The 20,159-nt window shown below is 43.5% G+C and overlaps 1 protein-coding gene across 1 annotated transcript in view; it reads left to right on the forward strand.

Annotated features, from left to right (window-relative positions):
• LOC138949420 (neuronal acetylcholine receptor subunit alpha-10-like) overlaps positions 1–4,176 on the forward strand; it is a gene marked incomplete at its 5' end in the record, with an annotated part of 26,502 nt that extends 22,326 nt beyond the window's left edge. Inside the window, 1 exon segment of the mRNA XM_070321249.1 lies at positions 1,517–4,176. Within this exon segment, the coding sequence (XP_070177350.1) occupies positions 1,517–1,702 (186 nt within the window).
• Between the last annotated feature and the right edge of the window lie 15,983 nt (positions 4,177–20,159).

The following is a 20,159-nucleotide window of genomic DNA, read 5'->3' on the forward strand; positions in this document are numbered from 1 at the left end:
CTCCCCTCTTCAAGACGAAACCTCGGTTTCGCTCCCAGTCATGTTCTCCTCTACAGCCCGAGAGAGAAAATCAGCTCCAACATTGTTGGCGCCCGGAATGACGCGTACCGTGAATTGGTACGGTTGGAGAATCAACGCCCAGCGCATAAGTCTGGCGTTTGCCAACCTTGCAACCTGAAGGTATTGCAGAGGTTGATGGTCTGTTTCCAGACAGAAAGGTCGTCCTCTGGAACGAGCAACCCCTCGTTTCACCCCTGATGACTGCAACCTTCTCTGTCTTCTTGTCTTTGTTCTTCTTGTCTTTGTTCTTCTTGTCTTTGTTCCTCTTGTCTTTGTCCTTCTCCCCGTAGGCAGTCCTTTCTATGTAGGCGCGCAGCAGGTTGGCGTGGTACAGGCGTGCTTTCCCGTGCATCATGATCCTGTAGTCGTTCTGGCCCACCTTCGCTGTCACCTCAAAAGGTCCTTGCCACTGCAGTTGTAGCTTGTTGTGTTTGACAGGTAGAAGTAGCAACACCCGTTCTCCAATCTTGAAGCTGCGCGGCCGTGCCTTGCGGTCGAATCCTCGCGCGTAACGCTGTGCTGCTCTTCCCAGGTTCTCTTGAGCCAGTTTGCAGGTCTCTTCAATCCTGTTCCTGAGTTCTACGATGTAGGTCGCTGTCGTTTGCACCTCCTCGTCAGCTTCTTCGTCCGTCCAAGCCTGACGTAGGATAGCCATGGGACCGCGTACCTGTCTGCCGTACAACAGCTCAAATGGGGAAAAACCCAAGCTCTCCTGAGGAACCTCGCGGTATGCAAAAAGCAGTGCTGGGATGTACCTGTCCCACGTGCGTGGTTTCTCCTGAGCGAGTTTCCTCAGCATGGTTTTCAAGGTACCATTGAACCTTTCCACCAGTCCGTTGCACTGAGCATGGTAAGGAGTGGTGAAGTGCTGCTCCAGTGATAGCAGTCGTGCTGCCTCCGCCATCACTCCTCCCGTGAACTGAGTGCCTCTGTCGGTGAGAACTTCCGATGGAATTCCCAGCCGGGACCACATGGTAACCAGTGCTTCAGCTACTCGCGTAGCCTCGATCGATTTCAGAGGGATCGCCTCTGGGTATCGAGTGGCGTAGTCCACCATGGTCAAGATGTATCTGTTTCCGTCCTCAGACGCAGGCAAGATGGGCCCGATGATGTCAACTGCCACAGAAACGTCGGGCATCCGTACAGACGCCTGGCCAATAGAAGTGGCGCCACACACGATCCGTGGTCTTCTTGGTGCCAAGATGACCTCCAAGAATTGAGTCGTGTGCCGTTGCCATGACACCCTCACGAAACTCGCGAGGCACGACAACCTGTTTGAAAGATCATATGTTGTTTTGTATGTGCTGACAAGGTGTGTGTGCCGTCTTGTATTGGTGAGTACAGATTGTTTGTGCTTCTCAACTTTTAGCAATAATATTTATTACTGTAACCCTCTTTTTTCTTAAAACGGGTAATGACAAAAACATTGCAAACTAACATGAGAGTGGTTGTGCAGGCGCTGGTGGAGAAGCGAGAGGAGGACGAGGCGGAGGAGGCGGTCAACGACGAGTGGAAGCAGGCAGCGGTCATCCTGGACAGACTCATGTTCTGGGTCTTCATGTTCATCACCATCTTCTCGGCGCTCATCATCCTCGTACTCGTCCCCGCCACCAAGCTCCGAGAGTCCTATCACGGGATATGACGCGTTTGTGTTATGACGTAAAAAAGGAACAATGACGCTTTTATGATATGAACTATAACGATAGTATGACACTGTGAATCACCGTATTCATGGCTCTCATCATCCTCAGTCCTTGTCCCCGCTACCACGCTCCGCGAGTCCTACCAAGGAATATGACGACAGTTTTTTTTATGACGTAACAAAATAGTAACGCAGGAACTGTAACGATTATTCACAATGTTCATCCCCATCTTCATGGCTCTCATCATCCTCAGTCCTCGTCCCCCGCCACCAAGCTCCGCGGGTCCTATCACGGGATATGACGCGTTTGTGTTGTGACGTAACAAGGGATAGTGACGCTTTTATGACGTAGAATATAACAATGTTCATCACAATCTTCTCGGCGCTCATCATCCTCGTCCTCGTCTCCGCCACCATGCTCCGCGAGTCCTACCACGGGATATGACGACATTGTTATGACGTAACAGAGACAGTGGGGCGCTTTTAATACATGAACTATGACGATAGTATGACAATGTTCATCCCCGTCTTCAAGGCTCTCATCATCCTCAGTCCTCGTCCCTGATGTGTTAAATCTGTCACTGGACGAGGACACAGCCATGCAGAAGTTCAGGAAACGGGAAAGCTATGTGAAAACAACGGGACGCATCGCATTCCTTTTCACTGTCAGACTTGACGACCGATTCACGCCTACTGACTACAGCACGTAGGAGAAGGGCCCCTAATATGGACCACTTTTTGTTTATTGCTGATAACTAGCTTGTTTTCGTGCAAAGAAGTTTCATTTTGTGTTTGGTAGTCCTTCTTTCTTAGGTTAACCGTTAGGCCTAATTAGAGTAAAATAGCTTTGATACACATTCAGCAAAAATTAAATACAGAAAAAATCACAAAGGGTCCATATTAGGAGCCTGGGCGCCTAATATGGACCAGTGAAGCGGCCTTCACGAATCACTGTAAAAAGCCCCCTATATTTCAAAATAACATGATACAACTTAGTGTACAAGTCAGCCTAATTAAAATATGCTCTAGATGTATCTGTTTCGGGTTGATGAGAGCATTATTTGAAGCACACCAGGAAACTAAAGAAGCTTATCAAAAACAGAGTGAAAATAAGTGAAATTATCAACTTCCACGAAAAGAAGACTTTTCGTTGCATTTTTTTAAAATCTCGAGGGCTAGTTATAGGTTATTACCAGCAAGCTTCTTAATGAATTAATGAAAACAGCTTTTAGCTTTTATTTTCTTCGATTTGTTGAAGGTGGTCCACAGGACTCGCACAGTACATACTTTGAGATTTTGCTATTATGTTTTGTTTGAAGTAGAAACTCGGGGTCAACACTGCTAAAATGTAACAAATACGGGTTTAGCTGTCATATATAGCCATTTCTGTTTGATAAAAGCTTTGGCTGTAGACAGAAACGAGTCCGTTTTAGGCGGCAAATTTAGAGTGAACGCTGCCAAAAGTGAAAAAAGAGAAAAAGCCTAACGGTTTTGAGATTTGTGTTTCTGCAACTGTTTTGACATGTGCAAGTTATCCAAAGAGGGTGAATACAGCGAATAAAACTTTTTTGAGCGCTCTAGCGCCGTTAGTTGGTGGTGGTCCATATTAGGAGCCGGTCCATATTAGGAGCCCTTCCCCTACAAGCGCTATCGCAGCTTTCTGCCAAGAAATCATCGCAACAACATCATCCTGGCGTTCACCCGAGTCCAGGACCTCGAGGGCGAAATCCTGGATGAAGTCAAACTCAGCACCGTCAACGATTTGCTGAAAGACTCACGCGAGCGCCATGTCACATTCTCCAAAAGCGAAGGAAACACGTCGGAAGCTGGGCAGAATAAGGAGAAAATCAGGACCTGGGCCCGTATGCATAATATAAGGAGGAAGTCAGAAACACTGGAAGTAGAGGCCTTTTTTGGAAGTTGGAACTCCCGAAGTTAACTTCACAACTGTTCACTATGCATGAACGTCGGAGTGGTGACTTCGAGAGTATTCGGTCAAGGTCGCGAAAATTGGGGGAATCCCAACTAGTACGCATGCGTTTGTTAACGGTAAGCTTGGCGACCAGAAGAAACAAATCTCATCGCGAGTTCAAAAAGACGAACGTTGAGCGCGCTGTTGTACTAACAGCGTTATTGCTATTGTTTTTTGAATGGTTAAACGAAACGGTCGGTTCAAACCTGTGATGATTGTCTTGGAATCGAATGACTGCCTATGACAATGACTGCCTATGACAATGACTGACTATGACAATGACTGCCTATGACAAATGACTGCCTATGACAATGACTGCCTGTGACAATGACTGCCTGTGACAATGACTGCCTATGACAATGACTGCCTATGACAATGACTGCCTATGACAATGACTGCCTATGACAATGACTGCCTGTGACAATGACTGCCTGTGACAATGACTGCCTGTGACAATGACTGCCTATGACAATGACTGCCTATGACAATGACTGCCTATGACAATGACTGCCTGTGACAATGACTGCCTATGACAATGACTGCCTGTGACAATGACTGCCTATGACAATGACTGTCTATGACAATGACTGTCTATGACAATGACTGCCTATGACAATGACTGCCTGTGACAATGACTGCCTATGACAATGACTGCCTGTGACAATGACTGCCTGTGACAATGACTGCCTGTGACAATGACTGCCTATGACAATGACTGCCTGTGACAATGACTGCCTATGCCAATGACTGCCTATGACAATGACTGCCTATGACAATGACTGCCTATGACAATGACTGCCTGTGACAATGACTGCCTATGACAATGACTGCCTATGACAATGACTGCCCATGACAATGACTGCCTATGACAATGACTGCCTATGACAATGACTTTGTCGGCCTGAATGTTAGGGAGAAGAATAAATGATTATGTTCAACTTTTGTTTAATAATTGTATATCGGTAAAACTGATTTGGACAAACATAGATTGGTTATAGGGAAAATGTGGGTTGCTGGTAAAGTTCAAAAGGCAGAACATTGTGTTGGGGTATCAAGATATAACGTGTAGTGGACCGAAAATAATTAAGTTTAGTGACTTTTACATTATTAATTGGGAAAATGTGTGTCAAGAAGTTTAGAAAAGACAATACTGTTCATCGGTGTTTTAATTTGTTTTCCTTCGTTAATTTTTGATGACGATGACGATGCATGGTTATGTATAATTGAAAGTCAAGATTGGATTTTGTTTTTAAAGCATAGGAAAGTTTCTTTACGCAAGTAAAAAAAATGAACACAGAGGCAAAAACCGGTTGTTGCTGCCTGAATGCAATTGAGGCCTATAAAGAAAAAGATTAATAAAAAAAATTAAATATAAAAATACTTAACTCCCGGCGGCACTTGAACCCAGAGCGTCGGATCGAAAGTCCCAATCCCTAACCACTGCACTATGCTACTCGTGTGGAAAAAGCATGATGAAAAGATGTGTTTTGAGTTATTCAGTCGTGATAGTTTGAAAGCTCGCCACCTTCGCCGAATGACTCGAGGACGTTTTATTCGTCAGTAACTGATCGAACTGTCGGTTTTGAGCCACTATGTTTCAAGCATTTCACCTAAATTAAACAAGAATGTCACAGTTCGTGTCTATGGTGCAAGGTAGGCGACCGTCTCAGTGTAGCCAAGTTACGACAGTTGCTCGATTGACGCATTTCACGTCTTCGATATTGTGTCTGAGCTCATTTCTCAATGAGCTGCCTTTAAAACCGGAATGACCGCAACACGGTGGCCCAGTGGTAAGGCGTCCGCCCAGTGAGCGGGAGGTCGTGGGTTCGAACCCCGGCCGGGTCATACCAAAGACTTTAAAATTGGCAATCTAGTGGCTGCTCCGCCTGGCGTCTGGCATTATGGGGTTAGTGCTAGGACTGGTTGGTCCGGTGTCAGAATAATGTGACTGAGTGAGACATGAAGCCTGTGCTGCGACTTCTGTCTTGTGTGTGGCGCACGTTAAATGTCAAAGCAGCACCGCCCTGATATCACCCTTCGTGGTGGACTGGGCGTTAAGCAAACAAACACACACACACAAAAACGGAATGTCCTGCAATTGTAGTATGCGTTGGAGGTTTCTTTTGGATGGGTAAGGACCCTTAAGATGCGATATCGTTGTATAATGATGTCAAGTGAGAGACCCTGGAAATTAACCTTGAAAGTGAGAACTTTGGAAGCAAAGTTGCCAGCTATTCGGTATGCACGGGCTAAATTGAACGCCGAAGTAGTGGCTTCGAGAGTCCTGAGGTCAAGATCGAAGAAATTGGGGGAATCCCAATTAGTGCGCATGCGTTTGTAACAATAATAATAATAATAATAATTGTCAGTAAGTACTGGTGTCACATGACTGATGTGAACCAGTTGATTGGCTAATGGCGATGCGCTAAATCTGTTAGCGCACTCTTGGAGTGCGCTAACTTTTTCACAGAGCGTATTCTTACACCTTTTGCCAAAGCGAGACTGTACTCTCATCCTCAGAATTAATTAATGACATGTAGCTTATATTCTCCACAATACCAATGATTATGACCATAAATTTCCTGCTTTTTAATTAAAAGCAGAAGTAGTTTTTTTCTGACAGATTGCATGCGCCTGTGCTGCCTACAGTTGCCACTAATCTAAAAATAGAACCTGCTGTGTCTAATTTTTCAGTTTCGCCGCTTGCGAAGATTCCTCTCATAATTATGCCATGTTAGTGGCATGTAGCTTATTATCCACATTACCAAATGATGAGTTAGTATACAAATCCCAGCAGCTAACAGAAAACACAAGTGTTATTTCGATAACGTAGACTAGCAGCTAGATCAGCACCGGCCGGCGTAGCAGACTACACTGATATACGACTGCATCTGTTCAGTAAATGAATGGTTTCCGAATTATTATTTCAAGGCAAGAAGAATCGGAATCGAAAACGTGTAGGGTTTAGAACGTTCTTACCATATATAAGACCAGCCTGCCTCGTGCTTGCAGACTCAGTGCAACGAGACGAGCAATTTTTGTTTTTGAAATGAGACTCAGTGCAGACGACATAAATCCCGTTCAGCAAATTAACATGTTGGGCAAATGTGAACGATAAAACGATGGGTATATAATACGTGTAGGGTTCAGAGCATTCTTACCGTTCATATTTAGTACCAGACTCCCCGGTGAGTGAAGATACCACACGAGAATCATTTATTTTGAAAATGTGCTTTCCGTCGACCTTGGCAAGGGGCAAAACTCTGCACAGTCAAGTCTGTCGAAGCTCGATGAAGGTTTCGAATCGCAAATAATTAAGAGCATAGTCCTTTCTCCGAGTTAAAATGAGGTCTCTATGAAAGATCATCACTTTTTAGCTTAACGCTACACTGGAATTTACCAACAGAAATTAAAACAAGAGTTTGCGTGTGACGAACGCACGACACACTTCAGACAGCCCACATAAAAGTAGATCCTACTGTATACGACCTGACCACACAGTTACGCCTATCCAAATGCGCGTAGCAAAGTGTGCGTTTTGAATCTTCTTTTTTCTCTGGCGGTACTGACAATATCGTTATTGAAACAATCCCAGTGCACTAAGGGATTTATAGAGCAAATCTCGAAAATAATTATTGAACTCAGCGCTATGCGCTTCGTTCAATAATGAATTTTCTCGATTTGCTCTATAAATCCCTTAGTGCACTGAGATGTCTCAATAACTTAAATAATAATAATAATAATTGTCAGTAAGTACTGGTGTCACATGACTGATGTGAACCAGTTGATTGGCTAATGGCGATGCGCTAAAACTGTTAGCGCACTCTTGGAGTGCGCTAACTTTTCCACAGAGCGTATTCTTACGCCCTTTACCTAAGCAAGACTGTGCTCTCATCCTCAGAATTAATTACTGACATGTAGCTTATATTTTCCACAATACCAAATGACCATAAATTCCTTGCTTCTCAATTATAGTGGAATTACGGGAGCTAAAGGGGTACCACTAATTGCAACAAAAATGAAATCAGCACAGACTGGTAGATAAAGTGTCCTTTAGTACCCAGTTCAAAATCTAAGCCCTGAGGTAATGGAATAAGTGAGTTATCGGATCAGAAAAGTCATGCAATCACACGGAACAAGCAGATTTGACTGGTTTGGCCTGCCGTCGCAAAGCCGGAAGTTTATGCGCGCCATGCACTCAAAGTCTAGTCGAACGTGCTTCGCGTGGCCACATGCAAAAAGGTGAGTAATCGATAACCTTTACGTTTTTATTCGTCCTTTAACATTTTTACCACTTCATTTTCTCGGCTGTATGTGTAGAATGCTAGCGCTAGTTCTTTATTTATGCCATACGAATGCATTGGAAAGAAAAAAGCCTGATATGCAGACGACCTAGCTTCGCTAAAAGTTCGTCTGCTTCCAGACAGCACAACATGAGTCTAAAACTTGTTTTACCGTTCCAAACGTGCAGATAATCTTTGCAGTTGATATGCTCAGCATCACAAATACAATTATGAAGTTAGATTAGAAAAAAAAAAGTATATTATACTCAAAGACCGTGCGAATTGTTGATCGTGCTTCCAGTATGTATGGTAGGCGAATGCTGTCAAAAATAACCTTCCTGTTGCACTGTTCGGTGATGTTTTATTTATGTTTTTTATGTTATTGTCGCCATTGCTGACACTTTAGGCACTTCTCTGATGGAATGCTATCTCGATAGCCTTTATTTGATGCGTAAATCATTAATGTTATCATTTTGTTTCTACAGTCACCTGCTTTCTGAGCGAAAACCTTGCTCTACACCAGTGACCACTGCGAATGAGACAAGAATGAGGTAGGTTTGACGTATCAGCAATTTCTATTAAAGGCTAAAAAAAAATTTTTTTCATAAAAAAGGCTTAAATAATAAAACAAATCCCGTATATATATATATATGAGTTGTTCTTCAGTACTGGTCACCGAAAGGGGGAAAAGGGGTCAAAATTCAAATCTCTAGTTTTGTTTTTGAAATATTGCTTTTCATAAAGCAGAAATACTGTAGTATCTGTTGTACATAAGAAAAAATCACTGGTTCACATGGTTCCTACATAATCTAACTTTTAAAGCTGGTTCTTGTGTGTCTGTGTGTATGTTTGTATGATGACGATATGACCCGAAACGGCTGCACGGACTGAGACAGGAATTGCAGAGAATGTTCTTTGCCACTCGAGTCGTGTCATAGGGTACTTTTGGAATAGCAAATTTGAAAGGATTCTTCAAAAAACGGCGGAAAACATTATATACCCTGTGAGCTATCGAGGATCCTCCCCGTCTGGGCTGTCGAAACATGGTCTTGTTAAAAGACGTTTTCAAATGCGGTTAACGGGGAGATACACTCGAAGCACATTTAGCGAAGTTATGTTGCCACATCATCAAAGATCAACATTTCACTACACGGATCGATGCACACAGTCGAAATAGATGTGACTTTCACACGACCGAAGACTACTTACTAGCAGACTAGCAGACGACAAGATCTAAATATTTAGATCAGTTAGAGCAATCCGTTGAAGAACAGTTACTCCGCTTATTCGTCTTCAGTTAAGCTTATTTCCCCTGCCATAAGTTTCCTTGCAGATCTGCAGTCGCGTAGTGAAATGAACTAGTGTCATCGGAAGATTCTTCTCAGTCAATGATCAAAGCACAGTAAGTTCTATGCTGACAAAAGTCACTTTCGGACAACACGACGATTGACTTAATTCATGAGCCCAAAGGTAACAATATCGACAAGAATGTACGCATTTGACATTAAATGAAACATTCATAGACAGTTTCCAACTCACCAGATCTGCCAAAGAGCCGTCATTCGTGAAAAAAACGATGATTTTAATCAGACAGGTATCGGAAACAAGTCTTGGTCACCTGCGTTATTCCTTCCGAGGCGACGTGACGGCGCCACATTTGTTTGTTTATGGCTGTTTATCGCGAAACCACACAGTTGAAATTTGTGTGTAAAATACCACAAATGTGTGGTGAATCAGTTCGTCATCTGCGTTTCGATGGTAATTCAGTCAGATTGGAGTTAAGTAGAACAATCATTTTTGTTCACGCCGTCACACAAATAACGCAGGTTACCCTCGCCTTCGATTCAAAGTACTTTGAATCGAAGGCGAGGGTAACCTGCGTTATTTGTGTGACGGCGTGAACAAATTTGATTGCAATATTTTATACAGAAAGTAAATTTCAATGATTCTGGCTCAGACTTGTAGATCTGTTATGCAGTGTTTTGGTAGTGTATCTGCTTTTCTGCCATGAAGCTCATTTGGAGTGATACGCTGATCGAAGTGGGGTACCCTATGTGGGACATCAGCCGTATGCAGATTACGCCTCAGAACACTCGCATTTCACAAAGACAACAATAATTTGCAACATTTCAAGAACTGCATCAGTTTTATTAGATACTATTTCAACAAAAACAGCACAAACACGACTATTATCAACAACACAGAACGGGAGGTAAGTCTTCAAAGACGCACCAAGTGTGCGTTCCCATTTTTGGACGCCATTTTTGCTAGCATTTTCACAGTAAATCTTAATATTTCCATATCTATTGAATGATTTTGGTATTTTCTTTGATTGTGCCGATTCTCCTATCTCTCTGGCATGTACTGGGTGCTTTGTGACCAGTTTCTCCCCTAGACTGTATTGAAAAAATGCGTCTGTGTGAGCTGATCCCCACTTGTGACCAGTAGCAAAGAACAACTCATTTATATTTTCAATAAATCATGTTTCAGTGGAACCCCCTTTCTTAAGACCAACAAAATAATCTGAGAAAACCAGGTCTTAAAATGGAGGGTCTTAATAAGGGTGTTTCACTGTATTCAGGATATTATATAATAAAATATGCTCTACTACTTAAAGACAAAATTAATTAGCGTCTGGACAATTATACACACAGTGTCAATCCAACTGCTTTATTTAAGTTTATGTTATAAATGTATTTTTTTCCAGATCATGGAGCAGTTGTGTATCCTGTGTGGAGGCAGCCTTTATTCAGGGGAGCAGATCGTCATTCCGCAACAGAAGGGAAGAGACACCATACACAGAGTCAGTACCCAGCGTGGTGATTCAATTGTTGTTGCAGAGGGGCAGGCTGTGCATGTATGTTGTCGCAGTTCATATACAAACAAGCACAACATAGCAGCCTACCTTCGTGGGAAAAAAGATGAAGATACTGCTGCAAATTTGAACCAAGGACTGCGGTCAAAGAATCAGCCCTTTGATTTCAGGAAATGTTGTTTATTTTGTGGCATGCATGTAGAACTTGTTTCAAAACGAGGTCCAACAGTACTTCCTGTTCGCACTTTAGATTTTTCAGAAGACCGTCTATAGAATCTGTGCTGAAAGAGCAGACGAATGGCCTGAAAAGGTAAAAGGCAAGATAGAATTCGTCTCGGACCTTCCAGCAGCTGATGCTTTGTACCACCAATCATGCAGCACCAATTTTAGAACAAAAAGGAAACTTCCAAAGTGCTTTGCATCAGACACTGACAACAAAAGACCAAAACAAGGAAGACCAGTCGATGAAAAAAGAGCAGAAGCGTTCAGAAAAGTTGTCAATTATCTGCAAAAAAACGATACAGAAGTCACCATCATCGACCTCATCAGAAAAATGAAAGAGTTTACAGGTGGTGACTGTTATAGTCACTCAAAGATGAAAGAAGAATTAAAGAAACATTTTGGTGATGAAATTATCATCACAGAAATGGATGGGAAAGCAAACGTGGTAACATTTCAGAGGACAACATGGTCTATTCTTCATTCCTTTTATTCGACACCTGAGACGACCGACGAAGAAACTCAAAAAGACAACATCATCAGAGCTGCTGCTGAACTTATCAAAAGTGACATTAAGAAGATAAACACCAGCAGAAAAGAATACCGAAGTCCAGACAGCACTTTCTCAATTACAGCAAACCTTGATTTTGTGCCAAAATCCTTGCAAACTTTCCTCGGAGAGATCTTCAGTGGAAAGGACATTGATGTGAAGGTTGCTTCAATCGGCCAAGCAATTATGCAAGCAGCTCGCCCAAGAATTTTAATTGCTCCACATCAGATTGGTCTTGGAGTTCAGATGCACCACTGTTTTGGTTCCAAGTTCCTGATTGACACGCTGTACTCCCTTGGATTCAGCTCCTCTTACAGAGAAGTAAAGACGGACGAAATGAGTGCGGCTGCCACCCAGGAGATAATCGTGCCAGCCACAGATGAACATTTCATGCAGTACATGGCAGACAATGTCGATCATAACACTGGAACAATTGGTGGCCTGAATACCTTCCATGGAATGGGCATGATTGCTTCCATAACCCCGTTCATCAAAAATAGGTCGTCCATCGCTCTGAAAACAAAGGTTAGGCTGGAGGAGGTCATGAAGAAAGCCCGTGTCAAAATCAGTTTCTACGATGAGAGATGTGAAGGCCTGGCAAGTCTCACCTATGAGAAGTTAAGGACAGTCCTAGTTGAAGACCCTACCAAAGAAGTTGAAGTCCTATGGAAGTCAGCATGGCTGCTCAGTCCTCAGAGACCGTTCTGGTCAGGAGTAATGCAGGCCGTCCACAATGGTGACTTTCCAGGTCAGTCATCTATTGTCTTCTTGCCGATGATTGATCTCAAACCCAGTGACAAAACTTGTATCTATTCAACGCTGTTGTTTCTTTCTGCTGAAGCTAGGCGATACAACAAAACCCCTGTAGTCACCTTTTGATCAGCCCCTGTGGTGGAAGGCCCTCAGCATCATATCAGCAGAAGCAGCTTTCAGTGAGCTACGTTCTGTAGTTCTTCGGCTTGGTCCCTTCCACGTGGAGATGAGATTTCTCGCTTGTATAGGACATCTCATGGCGGAAACTGGCCTGTACGATGCACTATGCACTGTGTATGCCCCAAATGCTGCCAAAGCACATCGGACCTACCAGCAGCACCAGCAGCTCTTCTGAAAGTGATTCGGTGTGCATGCAAGACTGACTGTGACACAAGAAGATGCAGCTGTCGTAAACACGGACTCGTTTATTCGCCTGGGTGTGGAGAGTGTCGTGGTGCCAGTTGCTCCAATTCCCCGTCCAACTTTACTGAATAAGGCGAGGCATATTGAGAAGCAGAGGTGAGAGAATATAAAAGAGTGTGCGTGTGCTTGAAAGCACATGCGTGTGTATTTTTCTCTGTGTGTGTGTGTGTGTGTGTTTGTGTGTGTGTGAGTGTGTGTGTGTGTGTGTGTGTGTGTTTATGCAAAAAAGCACTCGGATTCTATTTTCAACGCGTTTTGTGTCAACTACTGCCGTCATAGATATTAAATAGCTGCATTTCTGAGTCCTCTGAGCCGAGATCTTTCTAACGAGATGCAACATGATAGGCTTATCTTGGAGAACAAAACAGTGTCTTCTTCCACTAATGTATGACGTCACTAATATGCAAATTTCTCGATTGTGCCGATAGTTTGAAACTTAGATTTTGCACTGGGCACTAACCAGACTGTTTTGAGAACATTCCCGCAAAAAAAAAATTTGTTGCAAAAACTGGTGGGTTGAAGCATGATTTTTGGCACGGTAACCGCACTATTAAAGCAGAAGTGGTTTTTTTCTGACAGATTGCATGTGCCTGTGCCACAGTGCGGCTGCCACTGATCTAAAAATACAAGCCGCTGTGTTTCATCTAATTCTCGCCGACTTGCATAGATTCTTCTCATCGTGTTAGTGGCATGTAGCTTATCATCCACATTACCAAATGATGAGTTAATATAAAATTCCCACCCGCTAGCAGAAAACACAAGTGTTATTCCGATAACGTACCAGCTAGACCAGTTTGGAAGACTGACTCGATCGACTCTGTCATACGTAGCCGCACTGACTACACTGAAATACGACTGCATCAGTTCAGTAAATGAATGGTTTCCGAATTATTATTTCAAGGCAAGAACAATCGTAATCGAAAACGTGTAGGGTTCAGAACGTTCTTACCATTATAAGATTTATTACCAGCGTGCCTCGTGCGTGCAGACTCAGTCAGTGCAGACTGCATGCAGTGGTTTGATTGCCCTGGCCTAGCAGACGACATAAACCCCGCTCAGCAAATTAACATGTTGGGCAAATGTGAACGAAAAAACGATGGGGATATAATACGTGTAGGGTTCAGAGCATTCTTACCGTTCATATTTAGTATCAGACTCCCCGATGAGTGAAGATAAAACACGAGAAATATGCCACATTTGTTTTGAAAATGTGCGAACCGTCGAGTCCCGCGGCTTCGAGTCAATTCAAGGGGAGTCACTCCGCACAGTCAATCCGTCGAAGCTCGACTGGAGGTTTCGAATCGCAAATAATGAAGAGCACAGCCCTTTCTCCGAGTTCAAATGAGGTCTCTCTGAAAGATCATCACTGTTCAGATTAACGCTACACTGGAATTTACCAACAGAAATTAAAATGCGTGTGACGAAAGCACGACACACTTGAGACACCCCACACAAAAGTAGATCTTTACTGTACACGACCTGACCACACAGTTATGCCTATTCAAATGCGCGTTGCAAAATGTGCGCTTGGAATCTTCTTTTTTCTATGGCGGTACTGACAATATCGTTATTGAAACAATCCCAGTGCACTAAGGGATTTATAGAGCAAATCTCGAAAATAATTATTGAACTCAGCGCTATGCGCTTCGTTCAATAATGAATTTTCTCGATTTGCTCTATAAATCCCTTAGTGCACTGGGATGTCTCAATAACTTAAATAATTGTCAGTAAGTACTGGTGTCACATGACTGATGTGAACCAGTTGATTGGCTAATGGCGATGCGCTAAAACTGTTAGCGCACTCTTGGAGTGCGCTAACTTTTCCACAGAGCGTATTCTTCCGCCCTTTGCCTAAGCGAGACTGTGCTCTCATCCTCAGAATTAATTAATGACATGTAGCAACATTCTTTTGTAGCGCTGTTCACCGCCAAATGGCAGTCTCATGGCGCTTTACATTAGACATTAAAATTCAACATTTTACATATAAAGTTTCCTCGTAAGAAATAACATACAAGCATTAAAAAAAAATTAAATTCATAGACAACGACCACTTATAGTTATATCAGATAATCTAGAAAAAAAATTTGAAGATAAAAATACATACGATAAGTAATAGACACATAGTTACACATAAAAAGTCTGACAATAAAACAGAACTTACGTAAAAGCGTACAGATCTAAAAACAGAACGAAGATGTAACACAGACTGTGGGGCAACAAATTAAACAACTAACAACAGGCATACTGTATTATTATAATACATTAGGACTTTTAAACCCAATACACGGTAGGCTTGGCGACCAGAAGAAACAAATCTCATCAGTCGCGAGTTCGTAAATGGGCGAACGTTGATCGCGCTGTTAGCTTTTACTATTGTAGTTGTTTTTGACTGGATGAACTTCTTCTTCTTCTTCTACGTTCCCGGACTGGATGAACGAAAGGGTCGGTTCAAAGCTGTGATGATTGTCTTGAAATTGAATGACTGTCTATGATAATGATTTTGTTGACCAGAATGTTGGGGAGAATAAAAAACACGCAATGTTGTATAATTATGTGGTAGCGAAGTCGGTTATGTCAAACTTCTTTTTTTTAATGATTAGTATCGGTAAAACTGTTTTGGACAAAAATAGTTTGGTTAGAGCGAAAGTTTGGGTTACTGGTAAATTTGAAATGGCAGAACACCATTTTGGGGGAATCAAGATATAAGGTGTAGTGAGCAGAAGATAAGTTCAGCGACTTTCATATTAATTGGGAAAATGTGTGTCCGAAGGTTTAGAAAAGATAAATTTGTTGTACTTGGGTGTTTGTAAATTATGTTTGTCCTCGTTAATTGTGAAGAGGATGTATGTTTATATAAAGTTGAAAGTCAAGATTGGATTTTTAGCCTACGTGCGTGTGTGCATGTGTGTTAGACATAGACATAGACATAGACCACTTTATTATCTCAATTACGAGAAACTCGGGTGTTGTGAATCACATTAAACCACATAAAACGTAAGAACATAAATAAAATATGGAGGCGCAAATACTCAGCTTGTAATAGTGTGGGGGGTGCACACAAACACACACACACACACGCACACACACACGCACGCAAACAAACGAATGAAGGAACAGACGCACAATTATACCCGCACGCACGCACACACAGGCAGGCAGGCAGGCAGGCACTCTCACAAATACATACAAACACATACACACCCACGCACGCACACACACACACACACACACACACACACACACACCCCCCCCCACTGACACACACGTGCGCGCGAGCACGCAAACAAACGAATGAAGGAACAGACGCACAATTACACACGCACGCACGCATACAAACACATACACTCTTCAAAAAAAGCTAAGGATCGGTTGAAAAAACGGATCCAATTATAAAAAATTGCCAAAAAATTAAACATCGACATAATAATTAAAAGATTAATGTGTTTGAATTAACAAATGAACAATGAGTCTTGACCTAGAATTTTGTTTGGCAGGCAGAGTTATTTCCCTTTGTGGGACTTCTCAAAAGCTTCTGCATTTTGGAAGAAAAAGGGTGTTTTTTATAGCCCCATGAAATTTGCGGAACGCATGCCAGGGCAAAAGGTTGTAATGCACGTGCTACAACAGGGTCCTGGCTATAAACATCGCTCACCAGCTTGTGTTTAAAGGTTGACACGCTGACACAATTATGCACAGTAGCAACATGCCCCCACGAAGAAAACTGAGCGATTTGGATAGAGGAAGGGCAATAGGATGGCTACAAGACGGTGTTGTTGCCAGGCAAGTGGCCCAGAGGCTTGCAGTGGCTCCCTCTGTCATCATCAGACTAAAACGGAGATTCCACGCAACTGGAAGAGTGCAGGAGCGACAACGTTCTGGTCGGCCCAGAGTCACCACACAAAGAGAGGATCGCTTCATTCAGAGGCAGGCCATGCAACAAAGAATGGCTACGGCAAACAACATTAGGCAACGCCTACAAGCTACCACCAACACTGTTGTTAGTGGTCAGACGATCCGAAACCGCTTACACAACTTTGGCTTGCGTGCAAGGCGTCCAGTCCGAGGAACAACCCTGACTGCTAATCACCGAGCAGCTCGCCGAGCCTGGTGCACTCAACATGTGAGGTGGCAACGTCAGCAGTGGGCTCAGGTGTTGTTTACAGATGAGTCCCACTTTTGCTTGGAACCTGCTGATGGTCGCATCCGAGTGTGGAGGCGTCGCGGAGAGCGCTTCGCAGAAGGCGCTGTTCTGGAACGACAGCGTTTTGGCGGAGGCTCTGTGACACAGGCACTCGTCACGAGGTGGGCGGGGCATATATGTCTTGGCTGTCACTTGTGATGGACGGGGGGTCTTTTCTGATGTTTCCGTCACACTTTGTCTTTTAGATCTTCATGGGATATACAGGTTACAACACTCGTGAATTTTTATATGGCTTGTATTTCAGTAGACCCAGCGGATGAATATCAAGGGACTCACGACATATTCCCGCTGGGTCTTGACTGAAATACAAGCCATATAAAAAACCACTCGTGTTGTAACCTCTATATATATATCGTTACATACACTGCCGAACTAAAGTTAAGGGCCGGCCTCTGATTTGCGCAGCTTTCCGTTGTTATTTTTTATGCCAACACTGCATGACGAAAAAATGGCCAACTTGGGTTTTCCAGAAGCCTGTCTCACTGCTGCACGTGCCTGACCTTGTTTTGCACGCATTGCAGTTCAGCAACACCGTTTTTAGGGGCAGTGAAAAGGTTGTCAAAACACGATAATTTCCTATAAAATTTGCTCGACTTTAGCTGAAGAAGCAGTATTGCAGTCGGTGTTTGGCATTGTGCAGGAGCAAACCATGGCTATACTGAAAACTCCTCAACGAAAGTTGCACAGGAATGGGTATTTAGGGGCGCGCACCAGAGGTCTGAGTAAGCATGCCTCCAAGAACGAAACTGACAACATTGGATCGAGGACGGGCGCTGGGATGGCTGCAGGACGGCGTGTCTGGCAGAGAAGTTTCCAGACGGCTAGGAGTGAGCCACTCTGTTATTCAGCGGCTCCACCAACGCTTCCAGACTACCGGAAGTGCTGTTGAGCGACCTCGGTCTGGGCGCCCAAGATGTACAGATCGATGCCTGTGTCCAGGAACATGACAGGTATGGAGGCGGTCCAGTTATGGTGTGGGCTGGCTTCCATCTGCACGGGAGGACTCCCCTGTACCGTATTAGAGGCAATCTTACCGGCGTGCGGTACAGGGATGAAATCGTGAGGCCTCAAATCATCCCTACACTGCAAGCCATGGGTGCCGGCGCTATGCTCCAAGACGATAACGCGACCCCTCATCGCGCTAGGGTGGTCCAAGATGTTCTGCAGCGTCAGCAGATTGTGAGGATGAACTGGCCAGCCCGATCCCCCGACTTGGCGCCCATGCAACACCTCTGGGACATCATTGGGCGCCGGGTGAGGGACAATCACCCCCCACCTGCTGATGTGAACCAGCTCTTCCGATTCCTGCAGCAGGAGTGGACGGCAATCCCTCAACAGATGCTCCAGAACCATGTAAACTCAATGCGCTCACGGATCGGTGAATGCCTTGCAGCCCGGGGCGGCCACACCCGTTACTGAACTTGAACAAACTGACAGAACTTTCTTGCCACTTTTCGAAAGGGGGGTGGGGTACTTCCGACGGTTGCTGCGCAAATGAAATTTCTTTGTTGGTGATTTTGTTTACATGACTCGAACGGTTACATGTCGTATTAAAACATTTCAATGGTTGAAGGTGTTGCTTTGATTTGTTGTGTTATGAGAGATGATTCTTCTTCTGGCCCTTAACTTTAGTTCGGCAGTGTATATTTGTTTAGATAATATGCAATCTTCCGGAAAATTTTTTAAAACGTGGCATTGGTTTAAAAGTCATACATCTCAAAGTTTCCTGTGCAAAGAAAACAGCTCTTAAAGAACACTACCCGTCCCTGTTTACTTGCGTGCATGGAGCTCAAACAAAGGGAGTTGAAAACAATGATGTATAAATGTAAAGCCGAGCGGTCTTAGCTTCACATTTCTGACACCATTTGTAAAGCCGAAAGTGAGACGAGCTTCACATTAACTCTAACTGTCTGTGTCTGTGTCTTAGATGTTATACGTGTTTGAAGGTCATTTGTCAGGATGGCAATCACACGACAGGACAAACAGACACACAGAATATAAACTCAAGAAGAGGCAGGTGAAGTTTACAATTGTATTGAATCAAAACAAATCATGAAAACAACTCAATACAAGGCGTAGGTTCTTTTCAGAAAGTATATGTCTGTACATTGGTTCACTCTATTCCTGTAAATTTCCTACTACTTAAAAATATATTCCAAGTCCTAAAATGGCTGAAAATTTGGACATGACCCGTAGGTAGGCTACCCTTCGCAAAATACGCTACTGAAACAAATGGCTGAAAATTTGGGCATGACCCGTAGGTACCCTTAGCAAATTACGCTACTAAAAAAAAAATATCCCATGTCCTAAAATGGCTGAAAATTTGGGCAGGGGTTCGGGGCCTGAAGACAAATAAAGTAAAAGAGTAAAGCGACGCCACTTTGCTCGCCGTGTGGTAACCTGGGACTGCGGAACGTTTGTTTTTAACCCTGTTAGTTCAGTCCACAGGGCGGAGTCCGGTATACCATTTAGACACTTAAGCCAGGTTGGTTGCTCAGACCCCGGAGGACAACTTAGAGATGACAACAAATGGCATCAAGTTAGACACTTAAGCCAGGTTGGTTGCTCAGACCCCGGAGGACAACTTGGAGATGACAACAAATGGCATCAAGTTAGACACTTAAGCCAGGTTGGTTGCTCAGACCCCGGAGGACAACTTGGAGATGACAACAAATGGCATCAAGTTAGACACTTAAGCCAGGTTGGTTTTTTTTTTGAGTTTCTTAAAGAATTTACAGTTTGTTTTACGCGGTAGTAACATGCGACCATAGTTTGACTGTTTATATCCTTATCTGCAACAAAAAGACAAATCGTTGCTTCAGCAATGCTGTGAGCTGCACGTACTGCATCTTTAAAGGTACTGAACTTGTCAAATCCAGGTGCACGGAGCCCCTGGGGCGTTTAGTCATACCTCAGGCAGCTATCCGTTAGAAGAACTACCAAGTTTCATTGACTTGCACCCAAAGAGTCAAGAACTGCGATTTTTGTACGAATTAATTTCGTACTCGCACCCGGCTGGTCTTGACCTATTTTTGGATCTAAATTTAGATCAGGTAGATCACCACATCATGCACAAAAAGACACGTCACTAGCAAACTATGTCAGACGTCATCATGAGTTTGTGTAAAACAAAATGGAGGCCGGAATCACTCAGTTGAATCGAACTTCGACCAAACACCACGTAATAACTAGGTTAATTTATGCACCCGCGTGAACAAGAAACTGTCGAGCTTCACAGATG

Source organism: Littorina saxatilis, linkage group LG1 (genome assembly GCF_037325665.1).
Source record: "Littorina saxatilis isolate snail1 linkage group LG1, US_GU_Lsax_2.0, whole genome shotgun sequence".
In the NCBI taxonomy this organism is placed as follows: Eukaryota; Metazoa; Mollusca; class Gastropoda; order Littorinimorpha; family Littorinidae; genus Littorina; species Littorina saxatilis.